We start from the raw sequence: 17,231 nt of genomic DNA on the forward strand, positions 1-17,231 counted from the left end.
TAGTACAGAGCACTGAATTCTTTGCTGACATATCTGTAATGCACGGATGGGCAGGGGAAGACTAGCCTCTGGCTGAAAGGGTGGGTGGGATAGATACAGAAAGGCTCGACCCATAGCAGGAGATGAGGCAGAATGTACAAAAGCACATTCTGAAGTAATAAATGGCTTTCTGGAATGGGGTGGTTCAAAAGTATTTTCAAGCACTTCCCTGATGGCCATAATTTCTGACTTGAATTGCTCTAAAGGAGGGGAAATTACCACCCTGTCCCCAAAGGTTCTAAGCTTGGCAATAACAAAAGTAACTTCATCCTTGTTCCAAACAAAAGGAGGACCAGAACAACAGAGTCACCTTGTGGTGAGATGGTGATAAACAAAATAAATAATATAAAATACATAAACAAAAACTGTACCTTGGCAATGAAACTATCTGAAAATGACATTTCATTCCTCCTCCTTTTGTGTGCCCCCACCTTTTTTTTTCTTGACCTGGCATACAAACTAGAAGATTGAAATGAGTACTCTTTGATGGGGAAATGGAGCCATAGTGTCTCAAAACCAGACAAAACCAAACCAAACCAAAATTTTACAACATGTTCAGTTTAGAATAAATCAGCTCAATCCTTGATGTCTGGAGTTACCGTATTTCAAATCGGCAAAAAAACCACAAAAAGTCCTTGCAAGGAAGTGCCCTTATACAATTGCATTTCAAGCTAATGACTGAAAGCCAGAGTCACCTTTCTAAGAAAGGTGCTATCAAGAAAGTGAAATGTGCTATAAAAGTATTTTCAAACATGTAAAGCAAAGTTCTCAATATTTCACATTGCATATGTAGCCTACCTTCCAAAATGGGATTGGCTTCTAGAATTTGTTGTTCAATCCAGGAATGTTGACCACTAATGACAGCTAAGAACTGCAACATTAATTTTGTGCTTTCAGTCTTCCCAGCTCCAGACTCTCCACTGAAATAAATTTTGAAAAAATAGTAAATCAGAAGTATTGGTATATGGAGGAATGCAATGACAGAACTTTGCTAAAATGCTCACAGGCTTCCCTACATGTCGTGTGAGGTGACTATTTTAAAGATGTGCTCTGCTTGCGCTCCCAAGTATTCTATAGTAACTTTTCAGAATCATTTTCAAAGCCTCTATAATACTTCCTCTGTTTCTTTTCCTCCAAGCTATTTAAATATTTAACAGTACTAACACATTTTTCCATTACATTATGTGCTCCTTACCTAATGACAGAGCATTGATCTTTCTTATTCCTCAGCATGTTGAAATAACAATTATCAGCAATGGCAAAGACATGAGGAGGCAGTTCCCCAATCCTCCTGTTGCAGTACAGCTGGATTTGTTCCATGGTATACAGTGGCAGCACTTGATATGGATTGATGGCTACAAGAATAGATCCTGTGTAGGTCTAAAAAAGTTTATGCCCATGAATATGAGAATCTTGGAATAAATTAGTGATGAGTTTTCAAATGAAGTATCAACAACAATCTCAAAATAAGTTACTGGTAGGAATATTTACAATATCAAGCAACATTCTTATCATCTTATTCCCCTTATAAATACATGAAATTACAGGTGACTATACTAGGAAAAGTAAAAACTGTAGAATGTAGAATAAATAAACATAAAGCATATAAAATTGGAAGATTTGAATGAAATGTGAAACATTACATTTACAAGGTGCGTATAAAGAAGAATTTTGTAAAGAAATTAGTCTGTAGACATTTTGCTTATTTTTAAAGCCATTTCTCTGTATTTGATTTTATTTCTAAGCAATAGAGAATATATAATTCTCTCATTATAAAGCATTTTTAAAAATGGGGCTTCAGAATCTATACTTAACTATATATTATTAATAAAAAATCAGTCTTACATAGATTTTATTCTCTTTGTAGCGGATATATAGGTTGTGTACCATGCCAGCTTCATTCATCTCTTCAAGATGTATCATATCTTCCACTCCTTGGATGGAGGCAGCATGCATTGGTTGCATTGCGCTAATATTTTGAGCTGTGATCCAGTGTTCCTTAAATACAAGTGCATTTAACTGTCTGGATTTCATAAACTAGCTTAGTTTGCTCCTGAAAAAAGCTCTTAAGATTCACGCCATAGATAATATTAGTATGCTTATCTGAAAATGCAACAATTAAAAGAATGATACAGGGTTCTGGTTTCTCCTGTTACATTGCATAACACCTGTTTAATTTTGGCTATGAATCCCAGAACTTTGCAAAATCCAAAGATTTAGCTCTATCTGATTTCAAATTTATTTCCAGCTTTGGAATGCATGTGTCAAATATGAACAATGCTCCAAAACACCACCTAAAGCTGTTGTCAAAGTGTATTTAAAAATAATAATAAAAGAGAAGAAAAACATTAAATGCATAGGAAAAACTCCTATTAATCATTTTTAAATAGGTTCCATTACATTAATTAAAATACAAGTTTAGATTAAATTACATCTACATTTTGATAGGAATCCTACTCACTTTTTAAAATTGAGCATCAAAACATCCAACTAAAAATTCAAGTGTACTGTTGAGCCTTTATAATTATAGATCCATCCAGCTCTTCAGTTGGATGCAGAAGATCACATACAAAAATTGGGTACAGATGAAAGTGGTAAGTAGCCTACCTTGCCTTCATCATCCTCCAGCAAGAATCGTCCCAAGTTAGATACTTTCACAACTGCCCCAATGGGCACATTAAACTCTTTGCCTGAATGGGATTTCAGCCATACATGATCACCCTAAGAGAAACAATATCCTATAAAAGATCTTATGCTTTTTCTTGTTCTGACTTACCTATTATTATTATTATTATCATTTTTTTGCTTTATATGCTGCCAAATCCAACAGATTCATAGTTTTCAATTGCGATGAAAGCAGCTGCACATATAAGTCATATACAAGCAACAAACCATTAAATAGAGTAGTTCTATTCATGCACATTAAATTCTTACAGAATTTTGCAGCACCTAGAAAAGTTATTTAATAATAAAAGCTAATGTTAGTATTTCAAAGAGTAAACATGCTGTCCCAGTGATTCTTGTAGACAGAGAAGTGGAAAACTGACTGAGAATAATGGAAGGCAAATACTGGATTCTTCAATGGTGTAGATAAAAGTTGAAGTTTACTCTTTCTAATCCACTGAGTTTCAGGAACTGGATTTGAAAACAAACTCTATGGCATCAAACTAAGATTTCAAAGTAATATTCAAAATAAAGTGCCCAACCAAAGAAGTAAATTCCTCTGGCAGAAGCTGTTAGAGGTTTCTTCTCCTAGTTTTGTACCAATAGTCTTTGTAAATCTTCCAATTCACCTGTCAGCATATAAGCAACTCCTTTGTTGTGTAGTCTCTGACCTCTTCCTTCGCTCTGAGGATGACACTCCAGACTGAGAAATCAGCTATCTTCTCTACCTGGGCAATGATTTGAATCACAGCCAGAGTAGCATAGAAGAGTGGCGTGTTCGTAGAGGCCTGATGAGGATAATCCAGGAAATGCTTTCTCTGTAAGTTTCCCAGTGTTGTCCTCCGGCAACTGCCGACTTCCTCATCCTTCTTCTCCAAAGCCCACACCTGCTCCTTCATCAGACCAGCCTTTACGCTTAAGCAGGCACAGAGTCAGTTTTCAGACTCATCTCAAATCCTAGTCCATGGCAATGGACGCACTGAAAAAACTTACTTTTCTACATCCCTTGCCTGTGCGCAGAAGAGGTAAGTAATGCTTTTCGGTACGATATGACATCTCATTCATCTAGGTTAAAGAGCAGCCATGGCCTCACCATGAGCAATTCTCATCAATTTTACGATATGGTGATTACTGGAATGTAATTTTGGCAATCATTTGTTCTGTCAATATAGTTTTTTTTGCAGCTTATATAATTTATAACAGAGTCAATATATTTAAAAAGATGAGAGTAACTATCTGCTTTGCTTGACTCTTGCCCCATTTGACTGATTAAATCTGCCAGATTATAAGGGAGGTGAAGGGAGGTGAACCTACTTGAGGGTAGCATGTGATCTCTATCAGGTTATGACCTTTACTAAAAAAAAAAGCCTTTCTTTGACTAGGAAGATTTTTTGCAATTATAGGTCAGTGTCAAATATTCTATTCTATTCTATTCTATTCTAAAATGATCAAGAAACTGGTGTTTTTGCAGTGCCAAATGCATTTGGATGAAACAGATTTTTTGGACCTAGTTCATTTGGAGTTTTATTCAAGAAACAGTTATGATACTAAGACTGCTTTTGATATATATTCCTTATGTTATAGGCAAGATTTGCCATCTTGTTTTTACCTTATTTGTTTTCGTTAACTCTTTTTTTAATCGTATTACATTTTTATTCTCATTGTGATATTGTGAGCTGCCCAGAATCATTCTAGAGTCTGGCTATGCTTAAATTAAACTAAATTAAATTACATTAAATCTACACTGAAATTGGGGTTACTACTAGTTCACTGGGATCTCTTGGTGCTTTTTTTAAAATGCCATTAACTATATTATCCTTCTGGCTCATCTGGTGGGGTTAGAACTTGGGAGCTCTGTTTTGTAGTGGTTGCAGTCCTTCCTGTTGGAATACATTCTGATAGTTTATCATTGACCAATGGCTTTCCCAATGAATTGAAGGTAGCAGAAATTATATGGAAAGAAATTAGATACTAATTATGGAAGCCAGAAAGACAAGTCATCACATACCATGCATGTGCGTGACTATGTGTTGTGGCCTGCCAGCAGCCAGTAGAGCTGGCAGCAGATTCAGCAGAGAGGAGGTTGGGGAGGAACATGGACCAGTCGCGGAGTCTGGAGAAGGCTCTGATGAAGGCTCTGTGTCAGAGGCAGAGAGGGGGCCAGGGCCATATGCTAGTTATCAGCTGCCTTTAGAGTCAGACATTAGTGAGGCAGAAAAACAGCTGGAGCCTGTGCCCAGTGTCCTCATGCACAGAGTTGCCAGATGAAGGAAACAGCTAAAGAACAGGGGTTGACTTGGGAATAAGGCCACAGGTGGGCGATGAATGGCCCCTCCCAGAGGAAATAAAAGAGGAGAGAAAAGAGAGTGGCATTTGTAGGAGACAATTAGTTTGCTTAATTGGTTCATGACTCTCTGAGACTCTTTGCCAAATTTTGCAGATATTGGCCTGTCAGCTCTCCAAGCCAGATAAGGTCTGTGACTGTAAATCCTCCCTTAAAAGATTTTGCTGGATGTGAATGAACAGAATTCACAGTAAATTAATAAAAGGGTTTTTTGTCAGGACAAGGAGTTTGCTTCATGCTCTCGAGTCAGAAATCATTTAGAGGTATCATCAATATTAAATGACTTCAAGTTACTATGTAACTACGAGGACGCTCATAGTTAAATAACATTCTTGAATATACCCCAATCTTGCAATGAAGTGAATGAAAGATAAGGAATAAACTTAAATTCAGACAAGGATGAGGCTGCACAAAAGAGAAACCATCTTATTTCAGAGAGGTTCTTGATCTCCAGGTATCACTGAATTTAAAGAGACAACTACGATGAGAAAGGATGTTGCACAGCTAAAACTACTGCACCAACACCAGCCTCCTTGAGCCAGGCAGGCTTGGTGACAATTATTCATGCCTTGTTTCAATCATCTTCACTGCTGCAAGACATTCTATATGGGGGTATTTTTGAAAAATATACAGAATGTGAAATTGGTATAATATGGAACAGAGTCGTTGCTAACCAGAGCAAGGCACAAGAAAGACATCATGTCTATAACAGAAAAAGCTACACTGAGTGCCCGTTGCCTATTGAGCAAATTTTAGGATGTTTTAAGGCCTTAAATGGCTTAGTACAGGACAGAGAGGACCTCTTTAGGAATTACCCAATTGCTTAGATCAGCAGGAGAGGCTATTTTGAAGATGCACCACAGAAGCTTTTTTGTTATGCAGGGTATGAAACATACTTCTCAGGGAGATGTGCTTGGACCATCACTTCCAGTATTTAGGTAAATGGCCAAAATATATTTTCTTCATCAAGTTTTTAACTGTACATTGAGTTTAAACTTGAGTTTAAACAAGTAATAACAAAACATATATACAGCTTCTTGTCAGGCTTAGTTTATATTTCAAACAGCATGTTATTCAATGTACAGAGATCATTCGACGGCATGGGATAAAATACCATCAGTATGCGGACGATACACAGCTGTATCTGTCCGCCCCGTGCCAACTCAGTGAAGCGGTTGACGTGATGTGTCAGTGCCTCGAGGCTGTTAGGGTCTGGATGGGGGTTAACAAGCTTGCACTCAATCCGGATAAGACCGAGTGGCTGGTGTGTTTCCCTCCCACTAATTGGCCAAGTTTTCCATCTCTCAGGCTGGGGGGTCAAACAGACAGGGTTCGCAATTTGGGAGTCCTCCTGAACCCACAGCTGACTTTTGAACACCACTTGTCAGCTGTGACCAGGGGGGCATTTGCCCAGGTTTGCCTGGTGCACCAGTTGCGTCCCTACCTGAACCGGGAGGCCCTCACAACAGTCACTCGTGCCCTTGTGACCTCAAGACTGGACTACTGCAATGTGCTCTACATGGGGCAGCCCTTGAAGAGCATTCGGAGACTCCAGCTTGTCCAGAATGCAGCGATTGTGGGTGCACCTCGGTACACCTACGTTACACCTATCCTCTGCGATCTGCACTGGCTGCCTATTGGTCTTCGGATACGCTTCAAGGCACTAGTCATCACTTATAAAGCCCTTCATGGTATTGGACCTGGGTACTTGAGAGACCACCTGCTGCCAATTACCTCCAATAGACCGATTAGATCCCACAGATTAGGCCTCCTCCGAATTCCATCCACTGGCCAATGCCAACTGGCAACCACCCGGAGGAGGGCCTTCTCTGTGGCTGCTCCGGCCCTTTGGAATGAGCTCCCCGTGGAGATTCGGACCCTCACCACCCTCCAGGCCTTCCGCAAAGCCCTTAAAACCTGGCTGTTCCGACAGGCCTGGGGCTAATGAGTTTTTGTCCCCCCTCGAATGGTATGGTTGTTGAGTGTTTTAAATTGTGGTATTGTTTTGTTCGTGTTCTTTTTTCTTATTTGTACCCCCCCCCCCCCGACTTGGGTTGTGAGCCGCCCTGAGTCCCCTCGGGGAAAAGGGCGGCATAGAAATATAATAAATTCAATTCAATTCAATTCAATTCAATACACCATACAAACATTTATAGACTTACAGCTTGAAGTACGACCATCTTGTTTTAACAACGTGATTATTTGCAGCCTGTTGGAGAAAAGCAGGAGATAGGAATGAGCAATAGAATAAAAGGATAAATATTTTAGCAACATCATGAACACGAATCTGGAATTTATGAGTAAGTTATAAGTTTAGAGATAGGACTAGTATGCATTTTTCCTAAGAAAGACCAGAGAGTGTTAGACAACCCTGAAATAATGCCTGATAAATTTATGTAAATTAAAATTATTTTCCCCGATTCTATATTATTTTGTGTAACTAGATCAGGTTGATATCTGTTGATTTATCCTCTGTTTTAAAAACAACTTGAGTCAAAAATCAGATATTGCAAGTCCTTCTGAAACAGCTGACTGAAGGATACTGACACTTTATTGATAATAATTCTTGGAGGTTTCCTGAGTAGAATACTAGAACTGGAAGATAACATTTCAATTTTTTGCTAAATTATAACATTTCTGGATGATTTGCAGCAGGTCTTTCTTTCTTTTCTTTTCTTTTCTTTCTTTCTTTCATTTCCATTCAAGAAATGATAATAATAAACATAGAAAAAGATGACAAGCTTTATTAAAACATTTAAGGCAATTCAACACTCTTGTATAGTCTACGTTGCTTGCCTCTTGTGCAGCTCTCACCTGTTCCTTATGCCAACTTTAGAAGTTCCAGTCCAGATTGCAATGATTGGCAATGGGACCCAGCTGGTGCTCAGTCCAAGCTATAGCCATTGCACAGCCAATTGGATGCTTATCTGCTTCTTGCTCTTCCCAACTATGCAGGGAAAGCAAACTTTGCAGGCAGTTCTTGTGTGAACTGATCTACCAATGCCTGTCTTTCCTTTTAGAGTTTGTTAACTCACTAGTCTCTGTATTATTCCTTTAGTTTCTCAGATGTTTGCACACATGAATGCCTTCACTTCTCCCTTTCCTCATTATCTCTATTGACTCTACTAAAATTATAGAGGGGGGGTAGGGTTTTTTTCCTTTTTTCTTTTTGGTATCATTATAATTCTACAATAACACCCAAAACAACAGGGAACAGTTGTTGTTGTTGTTTTGTTCATTTAGTTTTTAGATTTCTCTGTAGCATCTTAGTAAGTTTATGGCAAGCCAGAATTCTTCATAGAAATAACGTATTTATATATTGCACCTTAAAGATGTTTTTAGAAAACAAGAAAAGGGAAGGGAAGCTTTGCAGTACAATGGAAAAGGGATGGGAGAGCACAAGGAACATTCTTTACTCACTAATTCTGTCTCTTTACTAGGTAGAAACATAAAGGGAAATGCAAGGGATGAATGGAACATGCGCTTCTGGGGTGAAGGGCAGAGAACTAATTGTTGTCGACCAGCAGAGAACATAGCAGCCAAACAATCTAGAAGAAGATGACTGCCCAAGACGGAAACCAGCTTCCACAAATGAAGAGATGTGCTAAACTCTGGGGCCAGTTGGAGTTGGGGTGCTCCTAAAAGAAATGAAGGGCTGGAGATGGTCTCCTCTGAAGGAGGCTCAGATCAGAAAACAGCAGTTTTGAAACATAGCTGGAAAGCATGGGTGTAGAGTGCATTTCCAATGGACTGGAGTGGGAGGAGAATGTCAGCCATGTCTGCATTGAGGAAGTGGTCAGCGGCTTGGACTGCAATTGGCTAAGAAGAAAGTACAGATCCGCCTTTCATGAAATACAAAGAGAAAACCTTACTACTCCCTAGTTGAGAATTACCGACCAATCAACCTTTGCTGCGTCTTCTGTAAAGTCATGGAATCTATCATAAATCAATCCATCACTCTCCACTTAGAGACAAACAACCTACTCTCAAACAAGCAATTTGGTTACAGAAAAAATCTGTCCTGTAATCTGCAGCTCCTACACTGCAAAAACATTTGTACCACACAACTTGACCAGGGTAAAGCAATAGATGCAATCTACATAGACTTCTGCAAAGCCTTTGATTCAGTGGTACATGACAAACTTCTGTTAAAACTAAGCTCCTAAGGCGTTTCTGGATCTTTGCACAGGTGGATAGCTGTGTTCCTATCAAACAGGCAACAAGTAGTCAAAAATTGAAAGCACAATATCAAACTCTGCAACAGTTAACATTGATGTCCCCAAAGGCAGCCTATTAGGACCTATATCTTTCTGCTTTACATACTGTGATCATGTTATAAGCAGCTCTGTCCTTTTTGCTGACGACGTAAAATTATTTTAACACCACAGACAATACTACCACCCTACAAAACGACCTTGAGTATGTATCTGAATGGTTGAACAATTGGCAACTCCAAATCTCTGCTAACAAATGCTCTGTCCTACACATTGGCAACAAAAACCAGAACACCAAATACAAGCAGGGTGGATACAACCTAATAGATGACCCACACTCTGTCAAGAACCTAGGAGTACTCATCTCAAAAGATCTAAGCCTCAGAGCTCACTGTAACAATATTGCCAAAAAGGCATTAAGAGTTGTCAAACTTATTTACAATACAATAGCAAAGTTGGAAGAGACCTTGGAGGTCTTCTAGTCCAACCCCCTGCCTAGGCAGGAAACCCTACACCACCTCAGAGAAATGGCTATCCAACATCTTCAAGACTTACAATGTTGGAACTTTCAAAACTTCTGGAGGCAAGCTGTTCCACTGATTAATTGTTCTAAATGCCAGGAAATTTTGAGACTTCCAATGTATTACTATGCTACTGCTACAATCACCATGGTCAAAGTTACAACTTTAAACAAATTTATACTCTGAGAGTCACAAATGTAAAACATTTTTCTTAAAAAGTTGCTATGTGTACCCATGTTTAAATAGAGCAGTATTCTCAGTACGGATTCTAAGTATTTTTGCTAATTTTAATGGGACTTTGCAGAGACACAGATATATGGATATGTCAGGGGTGGGGCAGGCTAGGTCTTTGGATAAAATATAACTATGATAAAAATGTATTTCAGAAGCCACAAGATAAAATATGGGTATACCGGTATGTTCATAACTTTTTTCTCATTATATCACACTTAAAAGCTCTTATTTGGTGGAATAACGATTAACAAATAAATCAACAATGAATAAAAAACCTGAAAGATTTTTTAAAATTTCTTCCTTGATCTAGAGTCTCGGAATTTGTTTTCTTCCATATATATTAAAATGTCATCTTAAAAAAATTCAATTAAATTCCTATATATTTTGGATTACGGAAGCTCATGGCCTGATCATAAAGCTTTATATGTCACAATTAATATTTGTATTCATATTTGTACTATTTGCATTAAAAATTAACAAATTCCCAAATTTAGAGAATTCGGTTTTAACTTAGTGTTAGAGAAACCTTTATCCCAGCACTTATACTTATTCTCAAAGCAAGTAGCTGATTCTCTACAATTAATAGATGAATAAAATATTTGATAGTAAGAGCCATTTACAATGATGGCTTCCAAGTAACGATTTATCCATTTTTGAAATCATATCTTCTACAAGACTAAGTGAAGAAAAGACCAAAATCACATTACCTGTCCTAGAAGAGTAGTTATAGCTTAGTTCTAATTCTCCATTTCAGGAAAAATCATGTGTAAAAAACCTTGGCAATGAAACCCTGGAAGAATGCTGTCATGAAAAAATAATCCTTCTATTCCATGAGGAAGTCAGGAAGTGACTGAAGTTTCTTTCATGGTTATTTATTATAGGACTTTGCCCCAGGTTAGAGTATCTTCCATTTTTACAGTTGGCATTTTAATCAGGTGAGAGCAATGAATGACTGATTTTCTAGCGCTCAGGGATTATCTTAGCAATATTTAGCTTCTCGTACAAACCAAGATTCATAACATATAAAAATTATTTCAGAAGAAAACTTGAAGCCAAGTTCTTATATATTGTTATTCAAATATGAGGGGGAAGGAAGCTTTTTATTAAAAAGCATGCTCTTTCTTCCCTTGTATATGGTACCTATATTGCAATTTAACTACAAAATGGTAAAAAAGGAGGAACTTCCCTTCCACAGCTACGCCTTCTGATATTTATTTAATTATATTTTCCATCCCACCTTTATTATTTTATATGTAACTCAAGGCAGCAAACAAATAATGCTCCTTCATCTTCCTATTTTCTACACAACAACTAACCTGTCAGGTGAGGAGCTGAGACAGAATGACTCGCCCAAAGTCTCCCAGCCAGTTTTTCAAGCCTAAGGCAAGACTAGAACTCACAGTCTCCTGGTTTCTAGATTTCTACAGTTTAACTAACTAATAGCTCTCTTTGGTAGAAGACAGGGGGAAGAAAAAACACCTTCAGCCTTTCAATACTCTCCTAGTAAAGCCTATTTCAGTATTTCTTCTGGACTCAATTTCCTGACCTGGCTACATTCCGAGTGCTCACATTCCAAACAATGAAAAATAAAGGGAAGAAAACTTGCAAAAGTGAAAAGTATTTCTACTCAATGTCTTGCTTGCATTTATACCATCCAAAATAAATCTGTGATAATAACCAGTCCCAATCCAATGCAGTGGATAAGCAGTATAGCAATGATTCTGAATCACTAGTGCACTGCACTAGTGATTGGGTGGGAGTGAGATAAGTGTCATGGGAATAGCCTGGAAAAGAGGGTGGTAGTTTTCAAAATTCTCCAAGCACAGAACTGCATTTTCTTCATTTATTTGGAATCTTTTCTAGGGAATCAATATATTGTTAGTACAAGATCAAGAAACCAATACAGGAGGATACCCTGTTTCCCCAAAAATAAGTCCTCCCCAGATAATAAGCCCAATCGAGCTTTTGAGCATATGTGATAAAATAAGCCCTCCCCCAAAATATTGCAACACAGCAGCAGCCTCGAGGTGACCATGCTCGCTGCCTCCAGCACCCCAAATATAATAATACCTCCCTGAAAATAAGGCCAAGTGCTTATTTCAGGGGTCAAAATAAAATAAGACCCTGTCTTATTTTCGGGAAAACATGGTATTTGTAGCTCAGGGTTGAAATGAGGGGGTCCTTGCTGTTCTTTGAATTTGGTTATTTTCTTGCAGACATTTCATTATCCAAACTAGGCAACATGATCAGTGCTCATGATGATTATCTAGTTTAGCAATAAAATATCTGCAAGAAAATAACCAAATTCAGAGAACAGCAAGGATCTCTTATGATCAAGAAATCTCCATCCTTATGAACTCAGAAATAAATTTAGTTTTAAAGCAATAGTAAGTATTCAGTTACCCAGATTTTCTAACATAATTTTCTTTTCTCTTTCATTACATCTAGTTAAAGACAATTCTGAGATTCTTGTTTCTTGGTTGTACGAGATGCTAAGATGCTGACAGCTAAAAATATTATGTTGCTCACCATTAGCACACCTGATATTTTGTAAGAGAAGTTGTTCAAAAAACTAGTTGAATAGTCACAATAATTTCAGTATTAAAAAAAACCTAATTGATTAGAAGTCTTATCAGTTATATTTTTATTTACCAGTTCACTTTTTCAAACACTGATGAGATAATAAAAAATCCATGGTTAACAGTTGCCTTCACCAAAGGGTCATTCATTCTTAATTTTCGTGAAGGAAAGAAGGAGTACTTCTTTTGTGATGGTGCCTCCAAGGAATCATATGAAACACAAGAAAAAAGTTCTGGAATTAGCTCTAGGCAATCATGAGCAGCATCACATTATGGCTTAAGTTTTTTCCCCCAGAAACATTATGAATAAGAACACATAGACAATTTTAGGTCTTAGGTAAAACTGAAATAATTAACCTCTTTCAATTTTTAGCCAATTGATAGTATCTTTTAAAACCCAGTTTGCTTTCTATAATATTTGCCCTTGTATTGTTTGCTTATATTTTTTTACATGTCTTTCATTTCATCTATGTGTATAAAAATAACCTATAGTATTAATTGGCAAAAATTCTAATTCAATTATTTCATTAGATTAATTGAAAAAGAAACTTGTGTAGTAAAATATCATGTTGCAATGAAATCAGCCCACAGTTTTATTAAACAAATCTGTAGTAGATACGTTTGAAAATGCAATTACACACATATTAAAATTTACTTGTACCATCATAAATCAACTGAGCAACTTAATTATGCTAAAGAACAAGCTTTTTTATGTCAACATATATGGATAGTATTTTTTAGGTGTCTCTTAATTAATAGCCCACCCACTGGATTAAAGAATTAAAATAGCACAAAAGTCTTACACTGCTCTTCTTGCTTTTGAGAAAATTAATAACCTTGCAGATATTCTTCTGTTCACATAGGCTAAGAAAAGGTATCACACTGTTCCAATCACACCTCTGTGAGCTCTGGAAGTCCTATATATATTATTACTGCAGCGTAATGCTAACTTCAGATGACTGGATATACCTTTTGCCTTCTGCAACTTCCCATTAATCATTACATCCAATCAGAGTTCTTTCCGACGTCATTGTCTGCTATAGTTAAATTTGAAAACCAATGGTAGGGTATATCGAAAAGGGAAAGAGAGGAAGGGAGAGATTAAAATAAAGACCACAGCATTTTCGCTATAATCCCAAACATTATATCATTACCACATTCATGCATCTGTGAAAATAAAGTCAAAATAGGTTAACATCCAAGTACCTGGACATAAATACTACCAAGGTAGGGCTTCTTATTCTGGATGTTATAAGTTCATCCTTTCCTGCTGGGCAATCTTATTACAACCTACGTGATCCATCCATCCCTCTTTTTGGGATCAAGCCAACAAAGCATTAAATGCATATATTGAACCTATTTTGTGTCAAGTCCTGGCTCATCTAAGCCAAACAAATATTTGTGGACACAGCTGAAAGAAACGATAAAGCTACAAATATTTATAAGTTTATTAGATTGCTTTTTGGAGTTAAATTCTTGAAAAACATTTTTATTCTTACATATAATAAAATTATTGTAATATAATTTCATTCTAGAATACGTAATGTAATTGATTTACAAGTTACATAAGAAATGAGAATTCTTCAAAATAACAACAATAATAATGCTTGTATCCTGAGCATATATGATAATTTCTCTTTGCTTAAACATTATTTTAAAGTTTTAGGGTGCTGCATCAGGTTATGTATGTTAGAAGGTGTGCTGCAGTGGATGGGCAGATGAGTAATCCAATCATTCCTAATAAGCTTTTGGGGCAATGGTTGAAATTCTAATAAAAACAGATCACTGGGGATATAATGTTGCTTATGCTAATTTCATTGCCAAATCCTCTGGAGCAGTACAGGCATAAACCTATCCTTGTTTCTACGAGAAACTGTGCAGAATAACATATACTGTATACCAGAAATATGTAGCATAACGTGAACAAACGTATTTCCTTATTAATAGATGAGTGTATTTGTCCATTTCCCAAATTAGATAGGGAAGAATATGAATTGAACTTTTCTGGTGCTTTGCCAAAATACGAACACTCTTTTTAGATTTGGATCTCAAAACCAACCATTTATATTAAAATGTAAACAAATTAGAGAAGCTGTAGTCTGAATGATTTGGCATATGAGACAATATAATTTCCATACTACCAAATACAATGTCTCTGCACAGTGCATTGTGAGAGTACTGTGTGGAGATACAATCGTCCAAATTTAACACAACAAATTAGTTAATTATAACCATGATTAATGGTTTGTTAAACAACCCATATACACACCCTCAGTGGCTGGATTTATTCAGTATTCAGTAGAATGCCAAACACCTTTCCCCTTTCCACTAAATTCAGCATTTAAGCAGATATCTTGAATTACCAATTCAGATTAATAAATGTGGTTAAACTTGACCCAGAAAATTGCTTCAGATATTTATCAATTATCTTCAGCTCAACAATGACCAGCATATATAAAATATGCACATAATGGATGTTCCTTTAATTTTTTTGTTTTTGTTTTTCAAAGCTTTTTATTTTTTATTTATTTTTTAAATTTATATTCCAAATATTATACAAAAGCAAGGTAGGGTACAAATTATTTTCTATTGTTTCTCACAAAAATCCACACAATAGTGCAGTTAAGAAGGCTATGTGGCTGATTCACTCCTGATGACATAAGCACAACCTAAAATCCTTTAATACACCCTCCATCTGAACTATAATTTGTGGATGATGGCATTGACACACAGAAGAAAAGAGATGGGCTTTGATTTTGCATCATGACCAGCATTTTGGTTTGATTTTTATTGGGAGCTTCTCAGAATTCAATATAAGATGGGACGCTATATAAATGTTTTAAATAAACACATATTTTGGCATATCATCCATAGGTACTCATACCCCATCACTTGGAAGTACCATCATTGGAGCTATATGGCAAAGTACCACAGTACAATGGCTACCACCAGACAGAAGTAACTTGATAGGGTGTTAACTCTATATTATGACCAAAGGCCTGTGAAAGTGAAAAGTCTGCACTGTTGCATTGTAGATAGATAACAGCGTTCAGCAAAAACATACCACAAATAAGAGTGCTTTCCTGACGATGTTCCTAAGGACCTGCTTGCATTTAGTAGGCATCACAATGTGCAAATCTTGTGTTAGGATGCTGCAACTGCTCACAAGGCTTGTGCAACCCAATATATCAGCTGTTCAATTGCTGTGTGCAGAACTAGGAGATGGATTCTTGAGATTGCAGCAGGAATCTGGGTGCAGGTAGCGGCTCCATACTGGCATTGTGAAGAGAAACTATGGGTTGGGAAACTGTAGCAGTGTGCACTGGGAAGCTGATACTTGCCTCCACAGGAGTCTGTTGATGCTTCAATGTGTGCAGCAGCCATTCATTGAGGTGTGGCAGCAGACAAAGCCAATGTAACATGATGTGAAAGGCACCCAAGACTGTACTCAGAATTAGTGAAACCAAGGAGGTCAGGAATTGGGTTAAACATGATACAGGAAACATCTGATAGAAGGAATGGGATATTGACATTCCTCATTTACAGATTAGTGGGTTTCATTTTTTTGACATTTCTGGCAGAGCCCATCAGCTTTCATTTTTGAGAGTTTTACCTGGATATTGCTCTGCAAGCGATACATTTATTATTGGAAAGCTGGATAATTTATGTGAAGCTTGTGGAGTTGCTGAAACTACTAATCAATTGTTGGGGGCCTATGTTCAATTTTTTTTTTGCAGAACAAGGGTTTCTTTTTCATCTATTGGTTTTACTGTTGCATCACTGTATTAGTCATTAGCTAGGAATCATGTACAGATAAGTCCTTGACTTACGATTCATTCAGTGATGTTTGAAGTTACAATGGCACTGAAAAAAGTAATGACTGGTCCTCACATTTACAACCATCACAGCATCCCCACAATCAAATGATCAAAATTTGGATGGTTGGCAACTGGCATATATTTATGAAGGCTGCAGTGTCTCAGGGACATACGGTCACCATTTGTGACCTTTCCAGCCAGCTTCTGATAAGCAAAATCAGTGTGAAGCAGATTCTCTTAATGAGCACAAGACTCACTTAACTGCAGTGTTTCGTTTAACAATTATGGCAGAAAAGGCCATAAATTGGGTGTCACTCAATGGAAATGTTGGTCCCAATTATGGTGATAAGTCCGAGATTGATCTGTATGGAAATTTCCACAATCATCCCAATAATGTTTTCTGATGTTTTTTTTAGGGGGGTTAGCACAGTATGGTCTTCTAAGGCTAGCATGCTATAGCTTTTCACTAGATGTTATTACAGTCTGCTTAAACTTTTCTAAAGACTTTCCCCCTCTTGAGATATAAGCTCAGAGAGCTTTCTACAAGGGAAAGCAGCGAAGGATGGGGGGCAACTTTTTTGCATTCTTGAAGAGGACTTCAGATTTAGAAGGGACGTGTGACTGCAAATGCAAATCAATATTTTAATAACCTCGATTAATAACAATGGGCTACACTATTAGATGCTGTCGTTTCACGGGTTAATATAATCCGGAACCCGCACGACAGCTAAATGACATCAATAAGGTAAAGGAAAATTAATCTGTTATCTAGTGGCTGGCCGGATGTTTGTAGCAAAGAACTTGTAGTCTTCTTCATT

The 17,231-nt window shown here is 37.2% G+C and overlaps 1 protein-coding gene across 1 annotated transcript in view; it reads right to left on the reverse strand.

Annotated features, from left to right (window-relative positions):
• Positions 1-3,602, reverse strand: part of MYO7B (myosin VIIB) — a 63,391-nt gene extending 59,789 nt beyond the window's left edge. Inside the window, exons 1-5 of the mRNA XM_032225648.1 lie at positions 3,375-3,602; positions 2,647-2,760; positions 1,885-2,037; positions 1,235-1,419; positions 838-959 (exon numbers count right to left, since the gene is read on the reverse strand). Of these exons, the coding sequence (XP_032081539.1) occupies positions 838-959; positions 1,235-1,419; positions 1,885-2,037; positions 2,647-2,760; positions 3,375-3,602 (802 nt within the window). The remainder of the gene's footprint in view (positions 1-837; positions 960-1,234; positions 1,420-1,884; positions 2,038-2,646; positions 2,761-3,374) is intronic.
• Between the last annotated feature and the right edge of the window lie 13,629 nt (positions 3,603-17,231).

The sequence above is a fragment of the Thamnophis elegans genome, chromosome 10 (genome assembly GCF_009769535.1).
Source record: "Thamnophis elegans isolate rThaEle1 chromosome 10, rThaEle1.pri, whole genome shotgun sequence".
Lineage (NCBI taxonomy): Eukaryota > Metazoa > Chordata > Lepidosauria > Squamata > Colubridae > Thamnophis > Thamnophis elegans.